Source organism: Odontomachus brunneus, unplaced genomic scaffold, assembly GCF_010583005.1.
Source record: "Odontomachus brunneus isolate Ranch 3 - 2012 unplaced genomic scaffold, Obru_v1 Obru_scaffold_020, whole genome shotgun sequence".
NCBI lineage: Eukaryota > Metazoa > Arthropoda > Insecta > Hymenoptera > Formicidae > Odontomachus > Odontomachus brunneus.
Window position 1 is genome coordinate 922,158 of NW_022639470.1, and position 23,529 is coordinate 945,686.

Sequence of the window (23,529 nt, forward strand, 5' to 3'; positions counted from 1 at the left end):
GGGGGGGGGGGGAGGGAATCAAGCCGATAAGCGACGAGGCCGAAAACCGTGAGCAATCATCGCTTAGATAGACTTCCATGATTATCGCCGTGATCGCGACATGAGTCAAACGATGGTAGAAAAATTTTACAATTATTTTAATTATATTTACGAGGCAAATATAATGTATTGAATTATTAAATTTACATCATACAAAGATGCAAATTCTATGCTATGTCGATTCAACGAGAAATTTATTTAAATTTACTCTCAGACTTTTATATTACATTTTGCATGATACATCATTTGAAGCAAAATTTTGATCATTTTCTTCACATCTCTTTCGTATTTCTATTTCGTTATTATATGTGATAAATGAGTTTCATATGAATCACTCATAAGAGATGCAACTTTTGCAAATCGATTAGTAAAATTACTGCCAAATTTAATACATCTGTCTATCTGGACATCTTGGCGACGATTCGACGGATCGAGGAGGAGATTGCAGATAGAGACGAGTGTACATAAATTTGATAGCAAATTTACTACTGGATTTTGCATCTCTTAAGGGTATCCGTTATGAGTGGTTCATATGGTACTCATATTTATTATAACATTATATACAGAATGGCGAGAAAAAAATGCGAAAAAATTGTCAAAGTTTGGTTCAAATAATATGTTATATAAAGTATAAAGTAAAATTCTATGTGTAATTTTTAGTAAATCTATTGCTGCATTAACATGACAAAAAATTATATTATTATGTGCTAATTATCTTGTATATGCTGATTATATTATAGAAACTAAAATATAATCAGTATATATACAAGATATCAGCACATAATAATATAATTTTTTGTGCTAAAATGTGCAATTATAAAAAAAAATTCTATGTTTCTAGCAAAATTTGCTATATTTCTAGTGAACTATGGTCCTTATTCTGTGAACTCTCTTTTATTTATAAAAGCGTCTCTATAAAAATAGCTTATATATAAGCCTTCTGATGGCTATAAGCCACTTTTAGAGACACTTTTACCGATAAAAGAGGGTTGAGAATAAGGTTTCTAGCGAAACATTACCGTGGTTTACTGTGATTTACTGTGCTCCTTAGATAGACCTTACTAACAATCTATTTTCCTGCACTACCATACACAGAGAAATACATACAGAGAAATATATACTGTATTCAAGAAAATATTACTTGTTCCAAGTATTTTTATAAGTTTCTATATCCGCAAATGTAGCATAAGTTCATCAAATTTATTCAAAATATATTCTGAGAGCCAACGCACAAGCACATCCGTAACATGTTACGTTACATTAAGTACTGACAATATAATGGCCATACCTGTACGTAAACTTAAACTTAAGTCAACGCACAAAGAAATCCGTAAACTTAACATGTTACGGATGTTCTTGTGCGGAGGCTCTAAATCCTAGTAAGTTTAACATTTCAATTAAGAACATGAAATTAAAACACAAATTCGGTTTGCTTACATAAAATCGAATAAATTTATTCGTCGATAGAGTTTCATAATGTTCTTGTAAAGAGAATGAATTCTCCTTCTGAGCACACGATAATGAGATTTACTAATTTATTATGAATATATTTTAAGACGATTATAAAAAAATATTCTTTGTTGAAGATAAGTGTTACTAGAAAAAGGGAAAGCAAACTAATCGCTAAATAATCGCTTAACTGGGCAGTAAAATGATATCTTCCTATACATAAAAAGTAATAGTAACATGGAAAAAGAATTTACGAGAGGAGTGTCTGTAATATTCCCCCCGTGTGATTAATTCAATACATTCGCTTCCTGAATGTAATTAAAAGAATCGTAGTTTCCATCATCGATTGTCTCACGTCGTGGTAATCATGAAAGTCTATCTGGGATGAGGTCGTTCTCGAATGAACGAACGAACGAATGAACGGACGAACGATCGAGGTGCGGTCCGGCGGCCGGTGCGTCGAGAAAGGTTCATCAATATTCATAAGTTGCGCTAGACCTATCCGCGTTGTTTCAAGGATCCAGGTAGTTTCCAGCACATACTTCGCTCCTCTTCCCCTCCCCGCGTCGCCCTTCACATATCCACGAGGTTCTTTTTTTTTCTTTTCGCACGTGTACGTACGCACGTATACACACACATGCACATGTACGTACGAATGCATTGAGCATGAGGGCTCTCTCTCTCTCTCTCTCCCTCTCCCTCCCCCCTTCTCTCTCTCTCTCTCTCTGTCTGTCTATCTCTAGTGCTTGTACGTGTACGTGTCACTGGTACGCGCCGGTTACACGCCGGCCACAAGTACGTGAGCGCGTGTACGTGATGGTTGTATGAATACGTGCACGTACGTGTACACGTGCAGTGTACACCGCGGCCGACACGATAAGATCGTGCCGAAGGAGCTTGCGCAATCTGGAGTAGCGATTACCCGGAGGGACACGCTCGCGAACGGATAGACCCGTTGTCGCCGTCGTCACCACCGTAAACTTTTGCTGCTGCGCGTCGGACATTGAACAAGGGGTGCGTGCCGGAACACACAGTGCCACAGGATAGACGTCCGGGTCATCCCCGTGACTCCTGGGGTCAATAAGCAGCCCATGTCCGCGATTACGAATTATCGAGTCATCGTTCTTAATAAACGTTGTCAATCGAACTTACAAGACCGGTCTTGTCAATGTGAATTCCAACGCTATTTCGAAATTAATTATGCAGACCGGTTGTTACACTCTGAGAGAAAAATATTTAAAAGATATAAGAATATTTATTCGGGGATACTAATACAATTATATTATGTAAATATTTATTTATACTAATATGCGTGTTGTTACGCTGAAAAAACATTTTTCTTAAATAGAAATATGTATATTTTCTTAAAACCGTAGTTTCTCATCGCAATCGTTTATTCTACATTAAGAACGTATTTATTTTCTCACATCAATATATATTTTTATGCTAAAAAAATTTTTTTTCCAAATGAAAATATATACATTTTCCTAAAATCGTAACTTTTCATAAAAATGATTGTTTATTCTATACACTAATAACGTACTTAGTTTTATTAATATATATATATATATATATATATATATATATATTTTTTGTACTAAACAAATTTTTTAAATAAAGATATGTACATTTTCTTAAAACTATAGCTTTTTATATAAGTAATTGTTTATTTTATACTAATAACCTATTTAGTTATTTTTTACGCTAAAAAAATTTACGTTATTTTAATATATTTTTTATGCTGAAAAAATTTATTTCAAATAAAAATATATATATTTTTCAAAAGCATAATTTTTTTTATAAAAATAATTGTTTATTCTATCTATGTAAAAGAGTTTAGATTTAAGTAAACACGATATTAGTATCCTCCAAATAAATATTTTCGTTTTCTATAGATATTTTTCGTTTTAGTGTGAAATTTTAGCTGCATACAAACAAAGATTTGGTTGAATTAACAAAATATCTGATCGAATATGAACGACACAGAAACTCCGATTGAAATAACTCGAATTCTGTTTAAGTCAACAAAAAATCTGGTTAACTTAAACAGAATTCGGGTTACTTCAATCGGAATTTCTGAATCGTTCATATTCGACCAAATATTTACTTAATTCAATCAAACCTTTTTTCCCTGTAAAATTACATTTCTCTACCTGATTTCTACTGTCTTTCCGCGGAAATCAGTTTCATTCGTGCACAATAAAGCTTTTCTTCTCTTTCTCCCTCTTTCTCTGCACGTTGGAAAGGAAAATGTCTACAGTAAGATCGTCGATCTTAAGTCTGCTTAATTTATACGTCGACGTCACGCCTAAGCGAGATCGCCGGTGAAATCGGCTCTGTTGTTGGAGAACAATGTTTGAGGAATTCTATCTGTTAAAAATAGCGCGGCAGAGATACAAATTAGATGCATTCACGTTTCTCGTGCTAATGGTCGTACGCGGATAACATCGGTATCTCCGAAAACAATGGCGTACAGAGTGGCGAGAGGAATTCCTCACGGACGCGCAGTGATTTCCCGGGAGCTGATTTATTAAGCCGGCAAGGCGCATGTGATTTTTCATTGCACGGAACGAAGAAGCGAGAGCGCGTGCAGCTATGCGGGAGTATCCCCCCGATTTCTTTTCACGTCAGCTGTAACGAGTGATGTTGTTCCTTATGTAAGCCACTAGAGTTACAGCGCCGACCACGTAAGCCTCGCTTATTTTTACCTGCTGGAATATAATGTCGCAAGATATTGGTTGACGATTGCGGCCAGATCACCGATGAGTCGCGATGAGTCAACCTCTATTAGATCGACCTCCAATTTTTCCGAGAAATACGCTGCCAGAGTAATAATAGAGATCTCTAGGATATCGCCAAGTCATATCCGTCGTAGAAAAAAGGAAAAAAACGTTTTATCTAAGAACGCGGATAAGAACGAGTCGAATCGATTCTACGTGCAGAAATCGTACCTCGAGAAAGAAGATAGGCAAATTTTAGATAGATAAATGTTTTTATTATCATCATTAGGACCATGCTCCCTCTAAAGAGTTGACACCTTGGCAGAAGCCAATCAGAACTTGCTCTTGCATAGTCGACAGTTTTTACTTCTCTACTAGCGTGATTGCTTTTCTGCTTTTCTGTCAAGATGAATTCTCCTAAGAATGTTTACAAGAAAGCAATTTATAAAAGCTTTTGTGCTGCTTGTAGGCAATATTTACATTCGATTTATTTGTGTCCCGGTTCTGTTTAACAATTTGAAAGTGAGATATTTTTTAAGACCGATTTTTCTGACCTCTTGGTAAATTAGATAGACTGATGCACTTTACAGCGACTTTAAGTATACCAAATAATGAGATTTAGCAACGTGTTGAGGCTCTTGATGACTCATTAAACTGCGTTTATATTTTTATCAAATAGAATGGCGCAATATAGAAAAATTATCAAAATTTGCCCCAAACAATATGTTATGTAAAATATATAATATGAAAATCTGTGTATAATTTTCAGTAAATTTGTTGCTTCTATATAATAAAAAATTTATATTATCATATGATATAAATTTAATATTTCAACACATACACAATATATTTATATCATAATGTAATTATATAAATGTATATGAATATAATGTGTATAATCTCATAAATGTAATTTAAAAAATTGTAAAATTTCCATCATCGATTATCTCACGTCGCGACGATCATGAAAGTCTATCTGGATAACTAACAGTCATATGTCCGTCTTTGTCTAATTTGAAGGAAAAACCAAGCCAGACACATAATTTAACCGTTAGTTACTTACTAATCGACATGTAGGCTTACAATTTTAATAAAGGCTCGGTTTATTGCAGTTTTTAACGCGCGACTCAATTGTAGTTTTGCCGGCAATTTTGCTTTTCCATCAAAAGAGAGAGGGAAGGGGAAGAGGAGGGGAGAAAGAGAGAGAGACAGAGAGAGAGCATTTTGCACGACGTGTCGGCGAGGTAAATATAGTCTTACTTGGCATGCGCGCGCGCGCGCGCGAGTCTAACGACCACCAAACGCAGAGAAAGTTCTTCTAAGCGTTCCATGACCTTTCGTATCATTCCGGCGGCGCGGAAAAAAACAGCGGTCAAACGAGGGTGCAACGCGGACTTTCGCCGTTTCACTCGCACCGGCGCGGCACGCCGCTCGTTGTTTCGTTGCAGCAACGCGCAAATGCAACGTGCACGCACATACACGCGTGCGTTAATACGTGGGACGCAAAGACGCACGTTTGCCGAGGCTCTCTTAATCTAATCGACCGCGCCGATTCTTTTTTTTCCGCTGAAGGACATCGACGATTCATCCTGTCGCCGCGCTACGCAAACGCGCTTCGTCAACGATGAGCGCGATAATCGAGAGAGCCGACTGGCTTCGCCGCGGGAAAACAGGATCGAGAGATCGACAAGTCATATTGATTAAAGGTCGACGATATTCGATATACTCTTTGCAATAAATAATCAACATTTTGGCGATCTCGTGACGATCGCGCATGTTCGATGCATCATCCATAAACGTTCGGCGGTTGTTCCATTGAGGAAAACTCGGCTGAAAAATTGCCGACAATTAATTCTGTGTATTCATCATCATGAAACTCTTTCGGAAAGATTTCTGATCGAAATTACTCCGTTTCTCCTAGAAAACGCAATAGAGAAATCCCAGAGAATAAAAAATTGTACGATTCAGATTAGAAATATTTCTGAGAACTTAGGCTTTCATGATTATCACGACGTAAAATAATCAATAATGGAAACTTTACAATCTTTTTAATTACATTTGTGAAGTCAATGTACTATACTGAAGTGATTATTAAACTAGCATGATATAATATCTTAATTTTTTTATTATATCAATTCAACAATAATTTTTTACTGAAAGTTACATTCAAATTTTTGTTATATTTCACATCACATAGTATCTTAAGTAAATATTAGTCATTTTTTCATACTTTTCATATTGCTTTCGCACTTTCATTATATCATTCTATTTAATAAATTGAGCCCCATACGTTACTACCCATAATGCAATCTTTAGTGTTAACTAATAAAATTGTAAAATTTTCATACTCCCATCTATCAGGGTACTCAGATAGACTTTGATGATTATCACGATGTGAGGTAATAAATGATAGAAACTTGATTTTTAAAAAATTATATTTATGAAGCAAATACTATGTTGTATATTAATCATTAAATTTACATCATGCAATATTATATTTTTTTTATGTTAATTAGTGTCACAACACATTTACTAAAAGTTAACTTATTTTTGCGCGGTATTTTATATCACATAGTGTTTTCAATTAATTTTGATAAATGTACTATATTGAATTGATCATTAAATTTACAGCACACAATATTGTAAATCTTTTATTACATCGATGCAACGATAAGTTTACTAAAAGTTATATTGAAATTTTTATATTATATTTTATATCACACGTAATATCTTGAATAAATTTTGATAATTTCTTTCGTACTTTCATTTTAACATTTTATCTAATAAATATGAGTGCCATATGCTATTAATCATAAGGAGTGCAACTTTTATAAAACGAATAATAAAGTTGCTAGTATATCTTCGTCCAACTGTTTATTTGGGTGTCTGGACAGACTTCGATGATTATCACAACGTGAGAGATAATTAATGATGAGAACTTTCCAATTTTTTTCATCATATAAATGAAGCAAATATACTGTACAAAATCGATCATTACATTTACATCGCGCAATATTGTAGATCTTTTATTATATCGCCGCAACGACAGATTTACTAAAAGTTATATTCAGATTTTTATGTTAAATTTTACATCATATATCGTCTTGAGTATATTTTGATTATATTCCTCATATTTCTCTCGCACTTTTATTTTGTCATTTTGTGTAATATGAGTATCGGTGGCCATATGCCATCTATTATAGGGGACGCAACTTTTACAAATCGATTAATAAAATTGCTGTCAACTTTCCACACACCTGTCTCTATCCGACTAATTCCATAATACCTTCCCTGGACACCCTTTGGCTAAGAATTCCGGGACACCCTGTATACCAGGATACAGCGAAGCGAAAGGCGAGTATGCCGCGCGAAGTACTTTGCCGCTCCGCGCGACGTAGGTGGAGCCGTCAAGGTAGAGCGCTCGATCTCGGCCCATCCAAGACGAGAGGACGACGGTCGCGTCCGCGTCGCCTCGCGTCTCGTCTCGTCTCGTCCGTCCCCGTCGCTGTCGTCGTCGTCGTCGTCGTCGTCGTGGCCGCTGTGTATCAGCCGCGGTGGTACCGATACCATTGTCGCGATCGCTCCACCGTGCGCGTTTGTATACCGCTACAGGCTAACGCCCCGCGTCCATTCGTTCGCGTTTCATTTTCTCCGTCGAGAACTGCGCGAGCGAACGAGCGAGTGAGTGAGCGAGCGATTTTCTCGCCCGTCCCCCGCGCCCCATCTCATCCTCCCTCCCGCTTATCCTCTCCTCTCCTCTCCCGTCCCTACTTCTTCTTCTTCTTCCGTGGCTCCTTCAATCGCCGCCGAACTCCGGCGAGCTCCGCCGGACCCTAACGCGCTCACGATCTCTCGGTCACTTACTCTCCTACCTTGAGAAACGCCCGCTCGACGCGATTCGGCGGCGATTTCGCGTCCGCGCGCGCGCTGCGAGAGAAAGGAGAGGAGGGCCCCGAGTGCTCCGAACGAGACGCGTCGCGATGAGACGAGATCGGGATCGGGAACCTGCGGGAAAGAGGGAGAAAGATCAAGGGAAAGAGAACGAGAGGAAAAAGAGCGGGACTCGCGGCTCGTGAGGAGCAGCGGTGCTCCTGCGGCGAGGCCTCCGCCGCGAGGTGAGACTGACGCCCGTCTCCCTGATCCATGAATCCAGTACGTGCGTTGCACTCCAAGTTCAAGTGGCAAACGCGCGGCACACAACCCGGTATAATGGCCTCAACATCTTGCAAAAACGATGAATCTCTCGATTACGCGCAATATATGCACATATTCTTGCATCATGACTGTTCGTTTCGAGTTACGATGCACGAATGGGTGAGCATGTTGCGCGTAATCGAAAAAATTTGTTTGGAACCAGGGTTATAAAATATTAAGGCTATTATGCCGGATTGTGTAGTCAGGTTGCATTCTGTAGTTTCCAAGATATCGACGTTCGAAATTTGAGTTTTGTTTGTCGTATATGAAAATTGCTATTCGTGCTATAATTATCTGTATTTATTCGTTCTGGTTGAACTAGATTGCACTTTTTGCCTCTAGAGTGATAAAAGTACATAACTTAGCGTGGAAAAGGAACATAGTTCACTGCGATATCAATTCATTTGAAAATAACAGGTTCTATAACTTACGAAATACATACACGAAAAGCTACACAATGAGGACAAATATTTAAAAAATAGTAAATACTTTTTTTTATTTTATAATAATATAAACATTTTGACTTAAATCTATCTTTCTTTATTTAAATAGAATAAACAGTTGTTTTTGCGAAAAGCTAGAGTTCTCTTGAGGTTCTGAAAAAAATGTATGTTTTCTTATTCGAAAAATATTTTATATTAGTATAAGTAAGTTGTTAATACTCCTATCGCGATTTCTTAGATATTTTTTCTCCCAGTGTATGATATCATTCAGCAAATAACGCGTTTGAGTACAATTATCGCTGTACAGGCGCTGCGAAAGGAGTTCAGCTTACGCTGAGCTAAAATTCAAAGGTGCAGAAATCGCGTAATTGCGCATACAGAAAAACCGCGACATGTAGAAATCGAGCAAGCTGCGTGAATTGAATAGGGTGCGGGTGCCGCGGGTTGAGCGACACTGGTCCATAGAGTATCGTGCAGTGCGCCTGTAGTAGGGATACGAAGGAAGAGCGCGCGCGCGCGCAGGGGGGCGACACGTGGAAGGGGGGGGCTCAAGGCCGGTCGCGCTGTCATGCCAGAAAGCCTGCGCGCCGAAATATCAACAAGCCTTTTCTACTTAGGAGCTAGCGTGCGCCGATCGCCGTTCTTACGACTCCAACACGCGCCTTTCTCGAGGGGAAATCGTGTGTTAGCCTAACCCGCGGCGAGGAGCCATGGAACGCTCGCGGAATCGCAATTTAATGCTCGAGAGCCGCGTATGGGTAATAGAAAGAAAGAGAGACAGAGATGCCGAGAGAAAGGCAGAGCGAGATGGAAAGAAAGAGAGATAGAGGCACGCACACGCGCTTAAGTTTTAGGACAGGTGGTATGGTTATGGCGGCTGTGACAGCTGACAGTTCGCGAAACTCAGTATTGAGAGAGATTACGAAAGCGACTGTGTCGCGAGAAAAGACAGAACGTGCGAAAGAAACACGAGACGTATATATACTCGCTGAAGTGAGTTAGACACATCTCCACTGAGTTGCGAACTTCGCGCGTGCACTCTCGTGCGCGGCACAGTGGAGAAAGATAGATACGGAGGGAGACAGAGATAGAGAAAGAGAGAGAGAAAGAGAACGTCCAAGCAGTCGGAAGAAAATCGCTGCCAGGTGCGCGATTCGATCGCTCGCGGATACATACGGAACACCTCGGCCGGGAATCTCGAAACTCCGCGTTCACGTCGCGTTTTCCTTCGACGTCCACGACGAAAAAGAACGCGAGAGAGGAAGAGAGATAAAGGAGGGAGAGAGAGAGAGAGAGCAAGAGGGAACGAGGTACACGAGAGAGGCGAGGAGAGGAGAAGGGGGAAGACAACGAGAAGGACGCCGAGAGAAAGACAGAGAGGGAGGGGGCAAGTGGCGAGGAAGCAGGAGAGGGCGATCATGGGAAGGGGAAGAGAAGAGCAAGGGGAGGCGCGAGGGGGAGTCGCGGGGTCATCGGGAAACATAACCTCCGTACGTCCGTGCTCTCGACTCGCACGGCGAACGGGCTTTAATGTATATGATAGCCTCGCTTTCGGGGCGCGGGAAGCCGTGGATGCTCTTACCTCGTCGTCCAATACGCCGCGGTGCTCTTTCTCCTCTTCTCCGTCCCGGGATCTCGCCGTGACGGCGAACGTAATCGTGTCGTGTCGTGTCGCGTCGCGTCGTGTCGTGTCGTACGAAACAGCCCGAGAATCAAGCAGTATAAGGCACTCTTGACAGTCTTTTGACGATGACTCGCTCCGTAGCAGCGAGACACCTATCCTATCGCGCGAATATAGCAAAGGACGACCCGTGAGCGAGAACGTATCACGTCGCACTGGTCGCACTGTACTGATCACACTCGCGTACACGAGAGAGAAAGACGGCGCGAGAAAAGGAACAACAGAGAGAGAACGAGAGAAAGAGAGAGGGAAGGAGAGAGAGAGAGAGAGAAAAGGAGGAAAGGAGCGAGGAACAGAGAGAGAAAGAGACGGCGGCGGCAGAAAGCACCTCGCGCGCGCTGCTGTGCTCCCGGTGGACGCGCGGTGTCGGCCACGTTCTCGACAGAGAGGTAACGGGCGAACGAACCTCGGGACCCACACGCACCTTCGCGTCACGTTACAACAGACGAGTAGTTACAGCGAGCCACGGGCGGTCACGGGTAGCCACAGGCACGGGCCACCTCCGACTCTCCGTCTCCGCTGGCTCTCCGGCTGGTGGCACCTCTCCACACACCACGAGTTCGCGCTCGACTGTCTCTCTCTCTTCTCTCTCTCGCCCTGCTGCCCCCTCTCGCCGTCCCGCGCGGCCGCCCGCTCCGTCTCGCTCTCTCCGCGAGAGCCTTTCGTGTGTGTGGCCGTCGTACCTGCGTCTCTGTCTCTTTCTCTTTCCTCCCCTCCTGGCGTCTCGCGCGGTGACCGATAGTACAGTACACCGTCGCGCGATGCCGACACCGCCGACGGTCGCCTTTGACACGACGCGAGGCGGCGCGGCGCAGCACGGCGCGACGCAACGTACCGCACGCACGCACGCACGCAACGCGACGCGTTGCGTTGACGTCGCCTTCGTAGCCGCTCTCGCCGGCCGACATGGCGACCGGCTGATCGGTGGTCGTACGCTCGTGGCGTCCTTATGTTCACGCATACACACACACACACATACATGTCGGAATGTCCGGTTGCGAATCATATGATAGCTCTGACGCTCAAAAATAGGGAGATTTTTCACGCGATTATGGATACTTTGTACACTGAAAAAAGATTAATTATTACTAAATGTGTTTAGTTGCAAAATTTAAGTAAAAATTCGATAACTAATTCCAAATATTATACTATATATAAATATATATAACCAAATGTAGTAGATTTTATGTACGATGGATTTTTAATCACAGTCAAATGGCTTTTGTATTTTTTTTAGTAATAGCTACTAAATATTTAATATACCAAATATTTGATAACTACTATCGGATATTTGATAAGTCATGAAATCATTCAATTCCATTTAATAAAATATTTGATAACTATTAATATTTATCTTGTTAAGGTAACGAAATACATTTGATGATTTTCAATTGTACTTCTATTAATATGTATGATCTATTAATATTTACTCGATTCATCGCATATTGACTGTAGTTGTGTTGTTTCCAATATTTATTACATAAATGTACTACACAATATTTATTACAATATTTACTATCCTTAACAGTACAGATGTCCAGGGGACATCCAGAATACATCCTGAGGAAGTTCTGAGGACTTTTTTTCGTCCTCAGGACGTCTTTAGGACGTTCTCAGGAGATCTTGTGCTGTCTGGGATATTTACTAAAGATGGCATTGCCATGTTTCTTGAAAATTATAAGGATATATTAGCAAGCATGAGTACACAGATATCGTTATAACTCGTAGAATTCACCAGTTTTTGTTCGATCATGAGATAAAACATCGGATGATCGAGTTCTGAGAAAACCTATGAGGTCGAACTTCACGTATAAAACGATAAAAAACGTCAGTGTAAAAACTAAAAAATACATATCCTAAAATAGTTTAAATAGTACGATGAGACTTGTTAAATAAGATAAAAAAAATTGCCTAAACTCCAAATTTTCGTAATAGTTACCAAATATCTCCTTTTCTGCTGTCAAGATTTGATATTAAACTTCCACAATCTAATTTAGTGACCTAAATATATAGTTCAAGCAACTAAATTTTGGTTCTGAGAATTATACATTTGCTTTATACAACTAAATTATTTCTTAATTATCATTTTAGCTCGCATTATTACTGAATTATTATTGAATAATTTAGCAACAATTACTAAGTTTTGATACTTGTTACGAAATTCTTCTTTCAGTGTTCAGTTCAAACAACAACGTGATTTGGGAAGTCAAACACTGTCGTGTGCTTCAGTCGCTTTGCGTTAACCTTTAAGTAATCGTACAACCATTTTATTTTTGTTTCGTAATTATCTGTAATAAGCTAAGATATGTTTGAAGGCTCCTGGGTACTCGTTGCCTCGGCCATGTTAAATTGCGATGTTACAGAAACGAGAAACGACACACTGCAATTTCTTGAATGTTATTTTTCAGTAAAAAGATATTTGAGCAAAAAAATACACTTTGCCGTAATTGAAATAGGTTTTTTGATTTAATAGCAATGTCATTAAAACCAATACATCATATATTATTTCGATGACTCAAGTATTAGTTTCAATAGCATTGCCGTTGAAACAAGAAGATTTATTCTTCTGGCTGGGACAGTATTTTACGCAACTTTAATTGAATAAATAAATGTTAAATTATGGAATTTATATAACAGGAATAATTAATATTAATATTAACAATTGGGATTCAAAGTCAGTTTGACGTGGAAAGTTTCATTCACCGCGTACGTTAAGCGGGATTTATAATAGAAATCGTAGAGTCGTAAGTCATAGAAATTGACCAATTGCGATCGAGTATGAGAAGAATAATCGATCGTGATTGGTCAATTTCTACAAATTACGACTTTACAACTTCTATTGTAGATAGAAGCGCTTTACGAAAACTGAAAAAGCTACTCGTCACGTGCGTCAACACTGTCAAACATTATTATCTTCCCAACATTTAGCAAAAATATTCGCTCCAACATTTGAGCTCGGCTTTTACTGGCCTAAAATATGTTTAACTTGAACTGTATACTTTGAAAAGCCTTTATATAGAATTGTTAGATTTATTTTACACTGAGAAAAAAAAATATTTAAAAACTAACAAATATTTATTGGGTGGGTATCACACATTACATATTTACTTATTTATTTAAATAAAAATTTTCCTCATTTAAACTAAGTGTTGTTTACTTAAATTGAGTAAACAACACTCGGTTTAAATGAAAAAATTTTGATTTGAGTAAATGTGTCAGCGGTACCCACCTAATAAATATTTGTTAATTTTTAGATATTTTTTTCTCGGTGTAATTACGACGCGATTTTTATTGATACAATTTTTTTTTCACGCATACTTCAAAGAAATATACTTGTAAATAATTCATTTTATATGTCTCATTAGAGAGAAACGTTTGCTGGTTTATGCGTTGGGTCAGTTCGATCTTCACTTTTACGGGTTAAACGCGAATATCGTTTACCATACAGCGTATTTGAGATACCGCGTTGCATAGCGACTTTCTCACTAGTATATCTCGGTGAGACTCTGGACGTCTGCAAGGGAAGGAATTTCAGTTTATCGTTAATGGCTGTGTGCTCCAGTCAATCGAGAGATTTCTCCGGCGCGTCTGCGGTTTTTCCGGTTAAAAGAGCGGCGGCGAATCTGTAGTTTTGATTTAATTGTATTTCACGGTGTGTACCTGCGATTCGTAGTGCGATGGAACGTGCATCCGCCGCTGGCAATCTCTCGCAAAACGCGTGTCGGACAAACGAAAATCGTCACGGTTCAATGCTCCAGTCTGACCGCGGCTTGCTCTCTCCCCGCGATCGCGATCGATTCTCGTTGATCGACCGCGTTGATCGAGCCGGTCGATCAAGACATGGAAACTTTATCCATCGCGACGTTCAATACCTCGTGCGATACGACGAAAGTAAAAGCGACCCGCAATCTTTCTTATAAGCGTTCTGTTCTTTGTAAATTTTCATTATCGCAAACTATCGATAACGCGAAGCTAGGAAAAATTCGCAATACAGAATACTCGATAGAGGTATAACGAGCTGATATATTTCCCGCGTAATCAGTTGCATTATCGTTATCGAGGCCAAGCGCAACTACGAACTATTCTAGGAAAGTTATTTTCAAAGGAAGAAAACGAGAAAGAAAGAAAGAGAGAGGGAAAAAGAGAGAAAGGGAGAAAGGTGTGATGATTCAGTCAACTGATATATACTATATATTACACAGTAGCAACATACATCTGTAAAATATACACGAAAGAATCGAATGTGTGAAGTCTGTCGAATGTGACCGGACATTATTTCGAAATTGCAGATCAGAGCGCGCACTCGAAGGTGAGGGGAGGAGAGGGCGCAAAAAATGGCGAAGAAGAGGAGCACTGCCTCATGTCGTCTATATTCAGTGGAAACACAATGGTAACATAGACTTTATTTTCGTTATTTTATATTATATATATATATATATATATATATATATATATATATATATATATATATATATACATGTGTGACACATCTTGACACTTGAGCAGGTCGGAATGTTCCGATAACTCCATCCCCCACTCTGCTTGCCCTCCTCCTTCACCCCACTCCAACACGCTGTTACAACATTCTTATGAAATAAAAATATATGTAAGTCCGGATGCGCGGCTTGACGATCCTGATCCTCTGGATTCGATCGGCAAATACGGTCGCCTCCGACAACATTCTCCGCGTGCCTCCGCTACGTTCGAAGGAACGCGTGATTCATCGAGCGAGCGCGCATCTCGAAAATGCCCTTCTCGTTTATGTGTGTGTGTGTGTGTATGTGTGCGTGTATGTGTGTAAGGTAAATGCGTAAAGTTCGATTCGCAATGCCGAATCATGCGTCGGAAACGCTCTTCGGCGTCGACCGTCACGGTCGTTCGTCCGGTTCCTTGCTCAAAAGTACTTGTTGTTTTGAAACAACGAGCGAGGAACTGTATGTGGACAATATACGGCATCACTTAGAAAAATCCAGAAGCGAAAACTCTTTAAAGTATCGTCGCGATCGCGTCGTTAACCCCTTAATTACGGGCGACGCGCGAGATCAAATCGATCCAGCCCGATGGAGAGAGTCGACATCTCGCGGAATGTTCTCCTTGAGCTACCTTGAAGCTTAACGTGCTGTATATCACATCGGAAAAAATTAATTAAAATTAAGAAGAGAACTGTTGCAGAGAGAGAGAGAGAGAGAGAGAGAGAGAGAGAGAGAGAGAGAGAAAGAGAGAGAGATTATTCTTGATTGAAATTGAAATTATGCTGAATAATTAATCGCGTAATTACGTCGCTTTTATATTTCTTTTAAATTAAAATTAATAGAAAATAATATTGTAATAAACAATTCATAAAGTAAAATAATAATAACGAAAATTAAAAAATTAGACTGGATAATAAAGCAATTAATCGTGCAATATGCGTCATATTTGTATTTCTTTTAAATTAAAATCAATAGAAAATAAATGTAATGGTTGGTATACTAATAAACAATTTATAATGTAAGACAATAATAACGAAATTAATAGAAAATAAAACTGGAATGAAGCAGTTAGTCATGCAATAAACGTCGTGTTTGTATTTCTTTGAAGTTATATATACCACGTGTGATATCGTAATAAATAATTAATAAAGCAAAAAAATAATAACATTAATGGAAAACAAGATCAAAGTTGAGTTAAGTAATTAATTATATAATGTGCGTCGCGTTTATATTTTTTGTCAACATTAAGATTCATAGAAAATAAACATTACCCGTGTAGTATCGCAATAAACGATAAATAAAGCTGAACAATATTAACGAAATGTCGAGATGAAAATATCTCGGGAAGTAAAAGAACAGGGAAGAAAAGCCATCAGCCACGAACTTCGTAATTAAGGCGTCGACACGCGCCCCAGTTGGAATGTATCCGAGTAATAAGTTGCGTGCGCGATCGCGCTTACAGCATATAACAGCGACAGAAGTTTCTCACGTGTTCTCTCGTACGGGAACGAGTAATCAGGTACGTGCGGTCGGTTTTACTCGCGATCGATCTCACGGCGATCGAACACACCGCTCTCGGCGCGGTGGACTGTTCGCGGTCGTCAGTCTGTCGGTAAATGATCGGCTCGTTCGCCTCGCGGAGGTGCGAGATACGCACGCCGTCTATTTCCTACCCGGCGACGGCATATTCGTCGTCGGTGTGGGCGTCGGACTGCTGCTGCAGGATCTGCTCACTATACGTTGAGGCTCGACGTTCAAGAAGGTCCTGTCAGTGGTGGGTGGCGCGGAGACGATTTCCGGCTCCGCCGGACTCGGACATCTCTGGTTGCAGTTGGTGGACGCTGGGCTCCTCGACAGCGTCTGCAGCGGTATCCGGTAAATCCTTATCGGCTTCCAGTCGGCCTGGCTGCCTGTGAAAGGGAGGTTCATCTCGTTTGGAGAGGGATTTTCGGCTTTACTCTCTTAAAGTGAATCAGTAAAAACGTTCCTGATCGAATCATCAGTAAGAGGACTGCTTCATCGATAAACAGTAGGTACTCACTTCGGGGAAAATACTCGCGCTTTACTACTCCGTCTTGCACCTCGCTGATCTTGACTGAGGGAAATTATCTTATAAAAAATTAACAAACGAATATCTTCGATCAAAATATCGAAGAATTTTTATATTCGATCAGGATATCCCATTAAATTTAATCGTGTACTTCTGATCATAGTGATATTTCATCAAATAAGCTGATCAAAAAATTATGAATCGATATTTCTCATCGGATGTTTCCTGATTGGATACAAAAATTCATCGATATTTTGATCGGAAATATCCGTTTGTTAATTTTTTATTATATAATTTCTCTCAGTGCAGTGGAAGTGAGAACAAATATATCCCATTTGTATAACTATAATCACATAGAGAAATAATTACTATAAATTATATGGTCAAGAAAACCATTTCTTTTATTGAATTCTACTATAATGTTAGCGATAATATGTGTTTTATATGTATGTTATTACTATCATTTTTGTGTTAGAACTAACAAAAATATGGTTGAAGCCAAAAACAGCTATCATTTTAGTTAGATCAACTTTTTTCTTTTGGTATGTAAAATCTGTAATACACAAATCTGTTATACGCTGTAGCAAATTCAACTTTCTGCGTTTGTGACGATGGAATTAACGATTTCCATGCGTCTTGCGTACAATGACATTGTTTGTAAAATATTTGCAAAATGCATGAATAATGGGAATAATCGCTATTCATTGAAAGAAAAAAATCGATCTAAGTGAAATTATAGTTATTTTTGGGCCTAACCATATTTTTAGGTTGTTCTAACACGTAAATGGTAATAATAACATGCATATAAGACTATTATCATTAATATTATATTAGAATAGTAGAATTTAATGAAAAAAATATCTACCATAATTTATAGTAACTTTACCATAATTTATAGTAACTATTTCTCTATGTGATTATGATTATAAATACTAAATATTTTTTCTTAATATAACATCGTTATTACTTAACTGATCTCTTCAACGAGATTTATTACTGATAGCAGTGCTCTCTACGCTTATAACTGAGCCACTTAAAAATATAGTATTTTGGTGAGAAATACACTCTGATTGATACTTTAGAAAGCATAATAGAGAAAAAGAAATGGATTTACGTACCTTGAAAGGACGATCGCGAGGACGACGAGGACTGCGCGGAGGGCGGCGGGCTGCAAGGCATCTCTTCCTTCTCTGAGGGTTTCGAGTCCAAGCGAATTCGCTCGCACTTTCCCGGGAGGAACTCCGGCGCGGTAGTCGCGAAGAAGATATCCCGTTTCGAGGTGATCAGATTGAGGTTCGGCATGGCGATCGTGTGTACCAGGTTGCCGTTTATTATCAGACGGATCTCCATCGTGTCGTCAGTGAAGGCAATCACGTATGGAAAGGCACAGGCTGCGATTAACAGACAGACGTTATCCGTTAGAGAAGGAGCATTGCATCGTTTAAATGTTATGTGTAATGAATCAGAGATTTTTTTACTTGACGCACCTACGGCTGTCGGCACCGAATTCCAATTGAAGTCGAACTCGGTCGGCGCAGCATTTTCTTCCGCCAGTTTTTGAAAGTGACACGTATCTGAGGGACAGAACTCGTTAAATATCAATACATTCACGCAGTATCGTCGTTCATTCTTAATCCGGAACATCAAAAATTATGTTATCATTCGTTAACGCATGTTGACCACCACGTCATGGTGAATTTTATCAGGTATCAAGTTGCAAAAGAAGTTTGTCCTGTTTGTCAAATAAAATAGAAGACAAAATTGTCCAATTTCGAAAGATTCTTTTCGATAATTTTAACAAGATTAAAAAATAAAATAAATAATAATGGCTAGTTATTTTTTAGATGTCTAACAAGGACTTACTATTTTCCTCCTAAATTTAAAGAGAGGTTCCACTTTTGAGTATTAAAAAAATCGATTTTTTTATTTTTACATTTTTTGCATCTCTAAGTGTATATAATATGCCTGTAAAAGGGTTTTGCAATATTCAAAATGTTAAAGCAATTTATGACTTGTTGAACCGGATTTTGCACCGAGTGAAAATTAAGTGAACTGAACGGTACTACGCGCGCGATGTTTATGAAAATGTGCAGAGAGTCCTTCAGCAAATATACGAAGCCCTTTCCAATGATGATTTGCTGCAGCGATGTATCGGAGCAAATACACAAAACTCCAACGAAAGTCTGAATGCGTGTGTTTGGAAATTTGTTCCAAAACATTTACACTGTGCCTCTAAAACTGTCGAAATCGCGACTTGTCTGGCAATAAATATATTTAACGAAGGATATTCATCAGTTCTAAAGACAATGAACACATTAGGAATCGTCATTAGATAGACATCGCATCGACGCAGCAGAATTACAAATGTCGAGCTTAGCAAAACAAGCAAGAAATAAAAGAAGAAGTGCTCTAATGCAGCAAAATTTGCTCTTCGAATAGGAGAAAAGATTGATGTATGGGTCAGGAATCGCTGATGAAATGTAAATTGCAAAATATTGTAGTTAACTAAAAGTTATCATAAAGTAAAACTTTAAACACGTTTTTCTCAAATTCACGTTTTTCAAACTGGCGGGAAATGTACTGCTTTAATCATCCGATTGACTTGAAGTTTTTTCCTACGTAAAATAGACAATTTTTGGGGTCATGAACCTAAAAATGCTATAAATTTTCCAAAATAACTATTTTTTTTAACAGGTTGAAAATAAAAAAAAGTTTGTGAAAATTGACAATTTCAAATGGCTGCCATTCTGTATATTTTCAAATTTTTCAAGTGAAATGAAGTTCATGGCTTCAGTAATTTAATACATTTTAATAATTTTATTGATTTATTTGTCTTAGATAAACTGTCGATAGCCAAAATTTCCCACCAATTGACCACGTACGCGCTGCACGCTCTGATGTATCCCTAAGCTACAACCGCAATTTTCTACATTTCTAAAAATAAAAAAATTTCCTTTGTACGTTGAAATATAAAAAACATAATGCAAAAAGTATTACTTTGATATCTCTTTCCTTTCCTTATGAAAAAATTGGTAAAAAGTACATAAATTTTGGATCTCTACAGTAGAACCTTCTCTTAAACTTTCTATGAGAATTCAACAGAAAAATGTCAAATCTTTTGCACAAACCTAATAGAAGAATATTGCATAAAAAACAAATAATAAGAAAATTGCATAAAAAACAATAAAATATTGTTAACATAACATCGAGAATTTTGGTTTGGTCGACAGATCAGACGTTAAAGCTGATTGTGCTTTTCGATCTATTGAGATAGAACGTTACGAATTAAAAGGGAGTCTTTAGATAACCAAAAAATAGTAGATAACCAAAAAAAAATAGATTTTTACAAATTCTTTTCAAAGAAATGAACAAAGATGTCAATATAAACTTTTGACCATACTATTTATTATTGTTTGAACTATAACAAAATTATTTTTTAAAAATTGAAAATTCTCTAAGGATTTTTGTGCTCAACATAGTGTTGCTGGATGCTTCTAACTGATGGACATTAATCCGAAGCTCGTGTAATAATCTAAAACAAACGGGACAAGGAAATTTAATTGTGTTAAATTTGCTGGAGGATGAATTTAGATCCTTTGGGAAATTTCTAAAATTAATATTTTTTCTACTATTTTTCCTCTTACTACTTTTTATACTGTAGTATGCCAAACACAAAAGTCAATAGCTAACTAACTTGGTAAACATATGTGCGAAAGGAGGGAAACAATTTGACGAAATATAAATATCGAGTTTTGACGCAAGGACGGAGGTCCGTCCTAGACCGTATAATTTGTATTGACCGTTTCAAGAATACACGATCTTACTGTACGTTTTGAAAACTGTTTTGCTTGAGCCTACTTCCTTTTATTACAATACTAAATAAAAAAGAAAGAGAAAAAGAAAAACGATTTATAAATTTGAAGTGCTGACATTTTGTTAAATTTTTGTATAAAACAAAAATTTATTCTCCAACAAATTTGATCAATATAAATGATAAATTTGAAGTGCTGATATTTTGTTAAATTTTTGTATAAAACAAAAATTTATTCTCCAACAAATTTGATCAATATAAATGATAAATTTGAAGTGCTGATATTTTGTTAAATTTTTGTATAAAACAAAAATTTATTCTCCAACAAATTTGATCAATATAAATGATAAATTTGAAGTGCTGATATTTTGTTAAATTTTTGTATAAAACAAAAATTTATTCTCCAACAAATTTGATCAATATAAATGATAAATTTGAAGTGCTGATATTTTGTTAAATTTTTGTATAAAACAAAAATTTATTCTCCAACAAATTTGATAATTTTTTAAATGTTCTTGTCCCATTTATTTCAAATTATTATATGAGCTGTAGTATTGTCAACTAGTTAGAGGCATCCGGCGACTCCACGTTTAATATAAAAACGTACGATGCAATTCCCATTTTTTAAAATACAAAACTAATTTTTTTTATGCTTTTATAAATCATGATAAATAGTAGTTTTACACTAATATTCGTTAAATTTAATATTCAATTTTCATTATTAATTTAATTTAATTTAATTTAATTTTTCATTTTATTTAATTGCTATTATTAATATTCATTTCTTTGAAAAAAATTTGCAAGAACCTCCCATTTTCTTTCGTATATCTAAACCGCAATTACCCCTTAATGCGTAATCTACGTGATTAATAAATATCTTGTTCGCCACGAGAGTCAAGAAGAGATTTGCGAATTGATCTCGGGGATCGTTATCTTGGGTTAAGGACCGCGACTTACTGTTGTAACAAAGTAACAGTTCCGGCTCTTCGTCCTCGCGAAGGTCCAACGCTGCCACTAGGTGCGGCTTGGCCGTCGCCTCCATGTGGACTATCTTCGAGGCCCCGGTGGCGGAGATCAGCTCAAAGTGATGACGGGCGCCGCAGCACAGTGTCCACTCGTTCGACGGATCGGTGCTTTCGATCATCGTGACCAACGAGGGTGTCTCGCTCGCCGTGAACTCCTTGATAAGTAGGAAACCGTCGACAGTGTCGGTGTCGGCTGCCGAGCACCAGATGGTCCAGGCTGCGTTGTGCTTCCACTGAAGGACCGTCAGTCGGCGGCCGACGACCACGCACTGTTTCGCACCATCATCATCGATCATGCGTCGTTACGCATATTTCGCGTCGATGATAAGGTAAATGTCCCAATAATTGAATCTTGTCCCAATGATCAAAGTATCAAGCCCAGTTCCGCAACCTCCAGTCAACTTAACTGGCTAGTTATTCCATTGAACTTGACCAATCGCATTTGACATTAAGAAGAGTTAATCAGAATTAACCAATCACTATTAGGATTTAACTGGTAGTTAAAATTAAACGGATGTTGTGGAACTTTGCCTTAATCGTCTATTTGTATTTAATTTTTCTAAGAGAGCCTTTGAAATTTTGTCAAAAAATTTCTTTCTTTATGCTAATTTGTAATATTTTTTCATGATCATTCAATTACTGAGTCTGCATTATTCGACAGTTAGAATGACATGATTAATTTTTCAGTTCAATTGCCGGTATACTCTACCGGCATTATATCTAAAATTTCATAAAAATTAGATTAATGTTTATTGATTATTTTATTTTCTATATTTCAATCGATAAATCAAGATTTTATGTATTAGTTTTCTTAGTAACTTCATTAATTATTTATTAATAAAAATGCCAAACTGATCGTGCTTTCTTATTAGTTCGGTCATTGGGACATTTACCTTAATTACCGAAAGAAAATTCGAATGTAATATAGAGAAAAACGTTTCTATTCGAATAGAATATTGAAAAGAATTTTAAATAATCAGTTTTTCTCCGAGCTTACAGACTATCGACATATACGTAAAAATATTATATCATATTATATTAAATTATTATATTGAAATATTATATTGAACATAATATTAAACACATAATATTATACACATAATATTAAAATATATTGAAAAATATGTAATATAGTTAAATATTAATATAATTATATTATATTATATATTTTTTATATATTATATATTATATTATTATTGTATCAATGATTCAGATGGATCGCAAGTTCGTTACCTGCGTATATTATGACTTTCACCGTGCACACATTTTTAATTAAATTAGTAATTAATTATTAGTTAATTATATTAATTAAATTATTATAATAATCTTAATTTATTACACAGAATATACGCGACATTTACGACAGTCGCGGATAAGTGGAATCAAAAAATGAATCGAATTTTGCACGAAGGACTTTCCTGCTATTTCTTCCTATGGGAGTAATTATTCTCGCTGGCAGCGGACTCGTTTCTGTTTCAAAACACGTATTTCTCTTGGAGATTGAGGATCGTGGATTAGGTATTAAAGTTTGACAAATCAACTAATTTCAATCTTGGCTTGCCTTATTTCATTTGGTCAAGTTCCAATCTTCAATTCACTATCCGTAATTCCCAATAGCTAGTCTGTTATGAGCTTAACGTCCATT

The 23,529-nt window shown here is 37.7% G+C and overlaps 2 protein-coding genes across 8 annotated transcripts in view; both read right to left on the reverse strand.

Moving 5' to 3' along the window:
• Positions 1 to 11,299, reverse strand: part of LOC116842020 (nuclear hormone receptor FTZ-F1 beta) — a 44,277-nt gene extending 32,978 nt beyond the window's left edge. The window contains exon 1 of one of the 2 annotated variants that reach the window (XM_032810645.1): positions 10,428 to 11,299. The gene's annotated coding sequence lies outside the window, so the exon portion shown is untranslated. Of the gene's footprint in view, positions 1 to 7,465; positions 7,910 to 10,427 lie in introns of those variants that run through there. The other variant, XM_032810647.1, reaches the window with a different exon arrangement.
• Positions 11,300 to 14,694: 3,395 nt separating this feature from the next.
• LOC116842017 (GTPase-activating Rap/Ran-GAP domain-like protein 3) overlaps positions 14,695 to 23,529 on the reverse strand; it is a 96,134-nt gene continuing 87,299 nt past the window's right edge. For all 6 annotated transcript variants that reach the window (XM_032810642.1, XM_032810641.1, XM_032810640.1 and 3 more), the window contains 4 exons: positions 21,817 to 22,153; positions 18,536 to 18,622; positions 18,167 to 18,439; positions 14,695 to 16,908 (listed from right to left, as the gene is read on the reverse strand). In XM_032810642.1, coding sequence (XP_032666533.1) covers positions 16,661 to 16,908; positions 18,167 to 18,439; positions 18,536 to 18,622; positions 21,817 to 22,153 — 945 coding nt within the window. In that variant the 3' untranslated portion in view covers positions 14,695 to 16,660. The remainder of the gene's footprint in view (positions 16,909 to 18,166; positions 18,440 to 18,535; positions 18,623 to 21,816; positions 22,154 to 23,529) is intronic.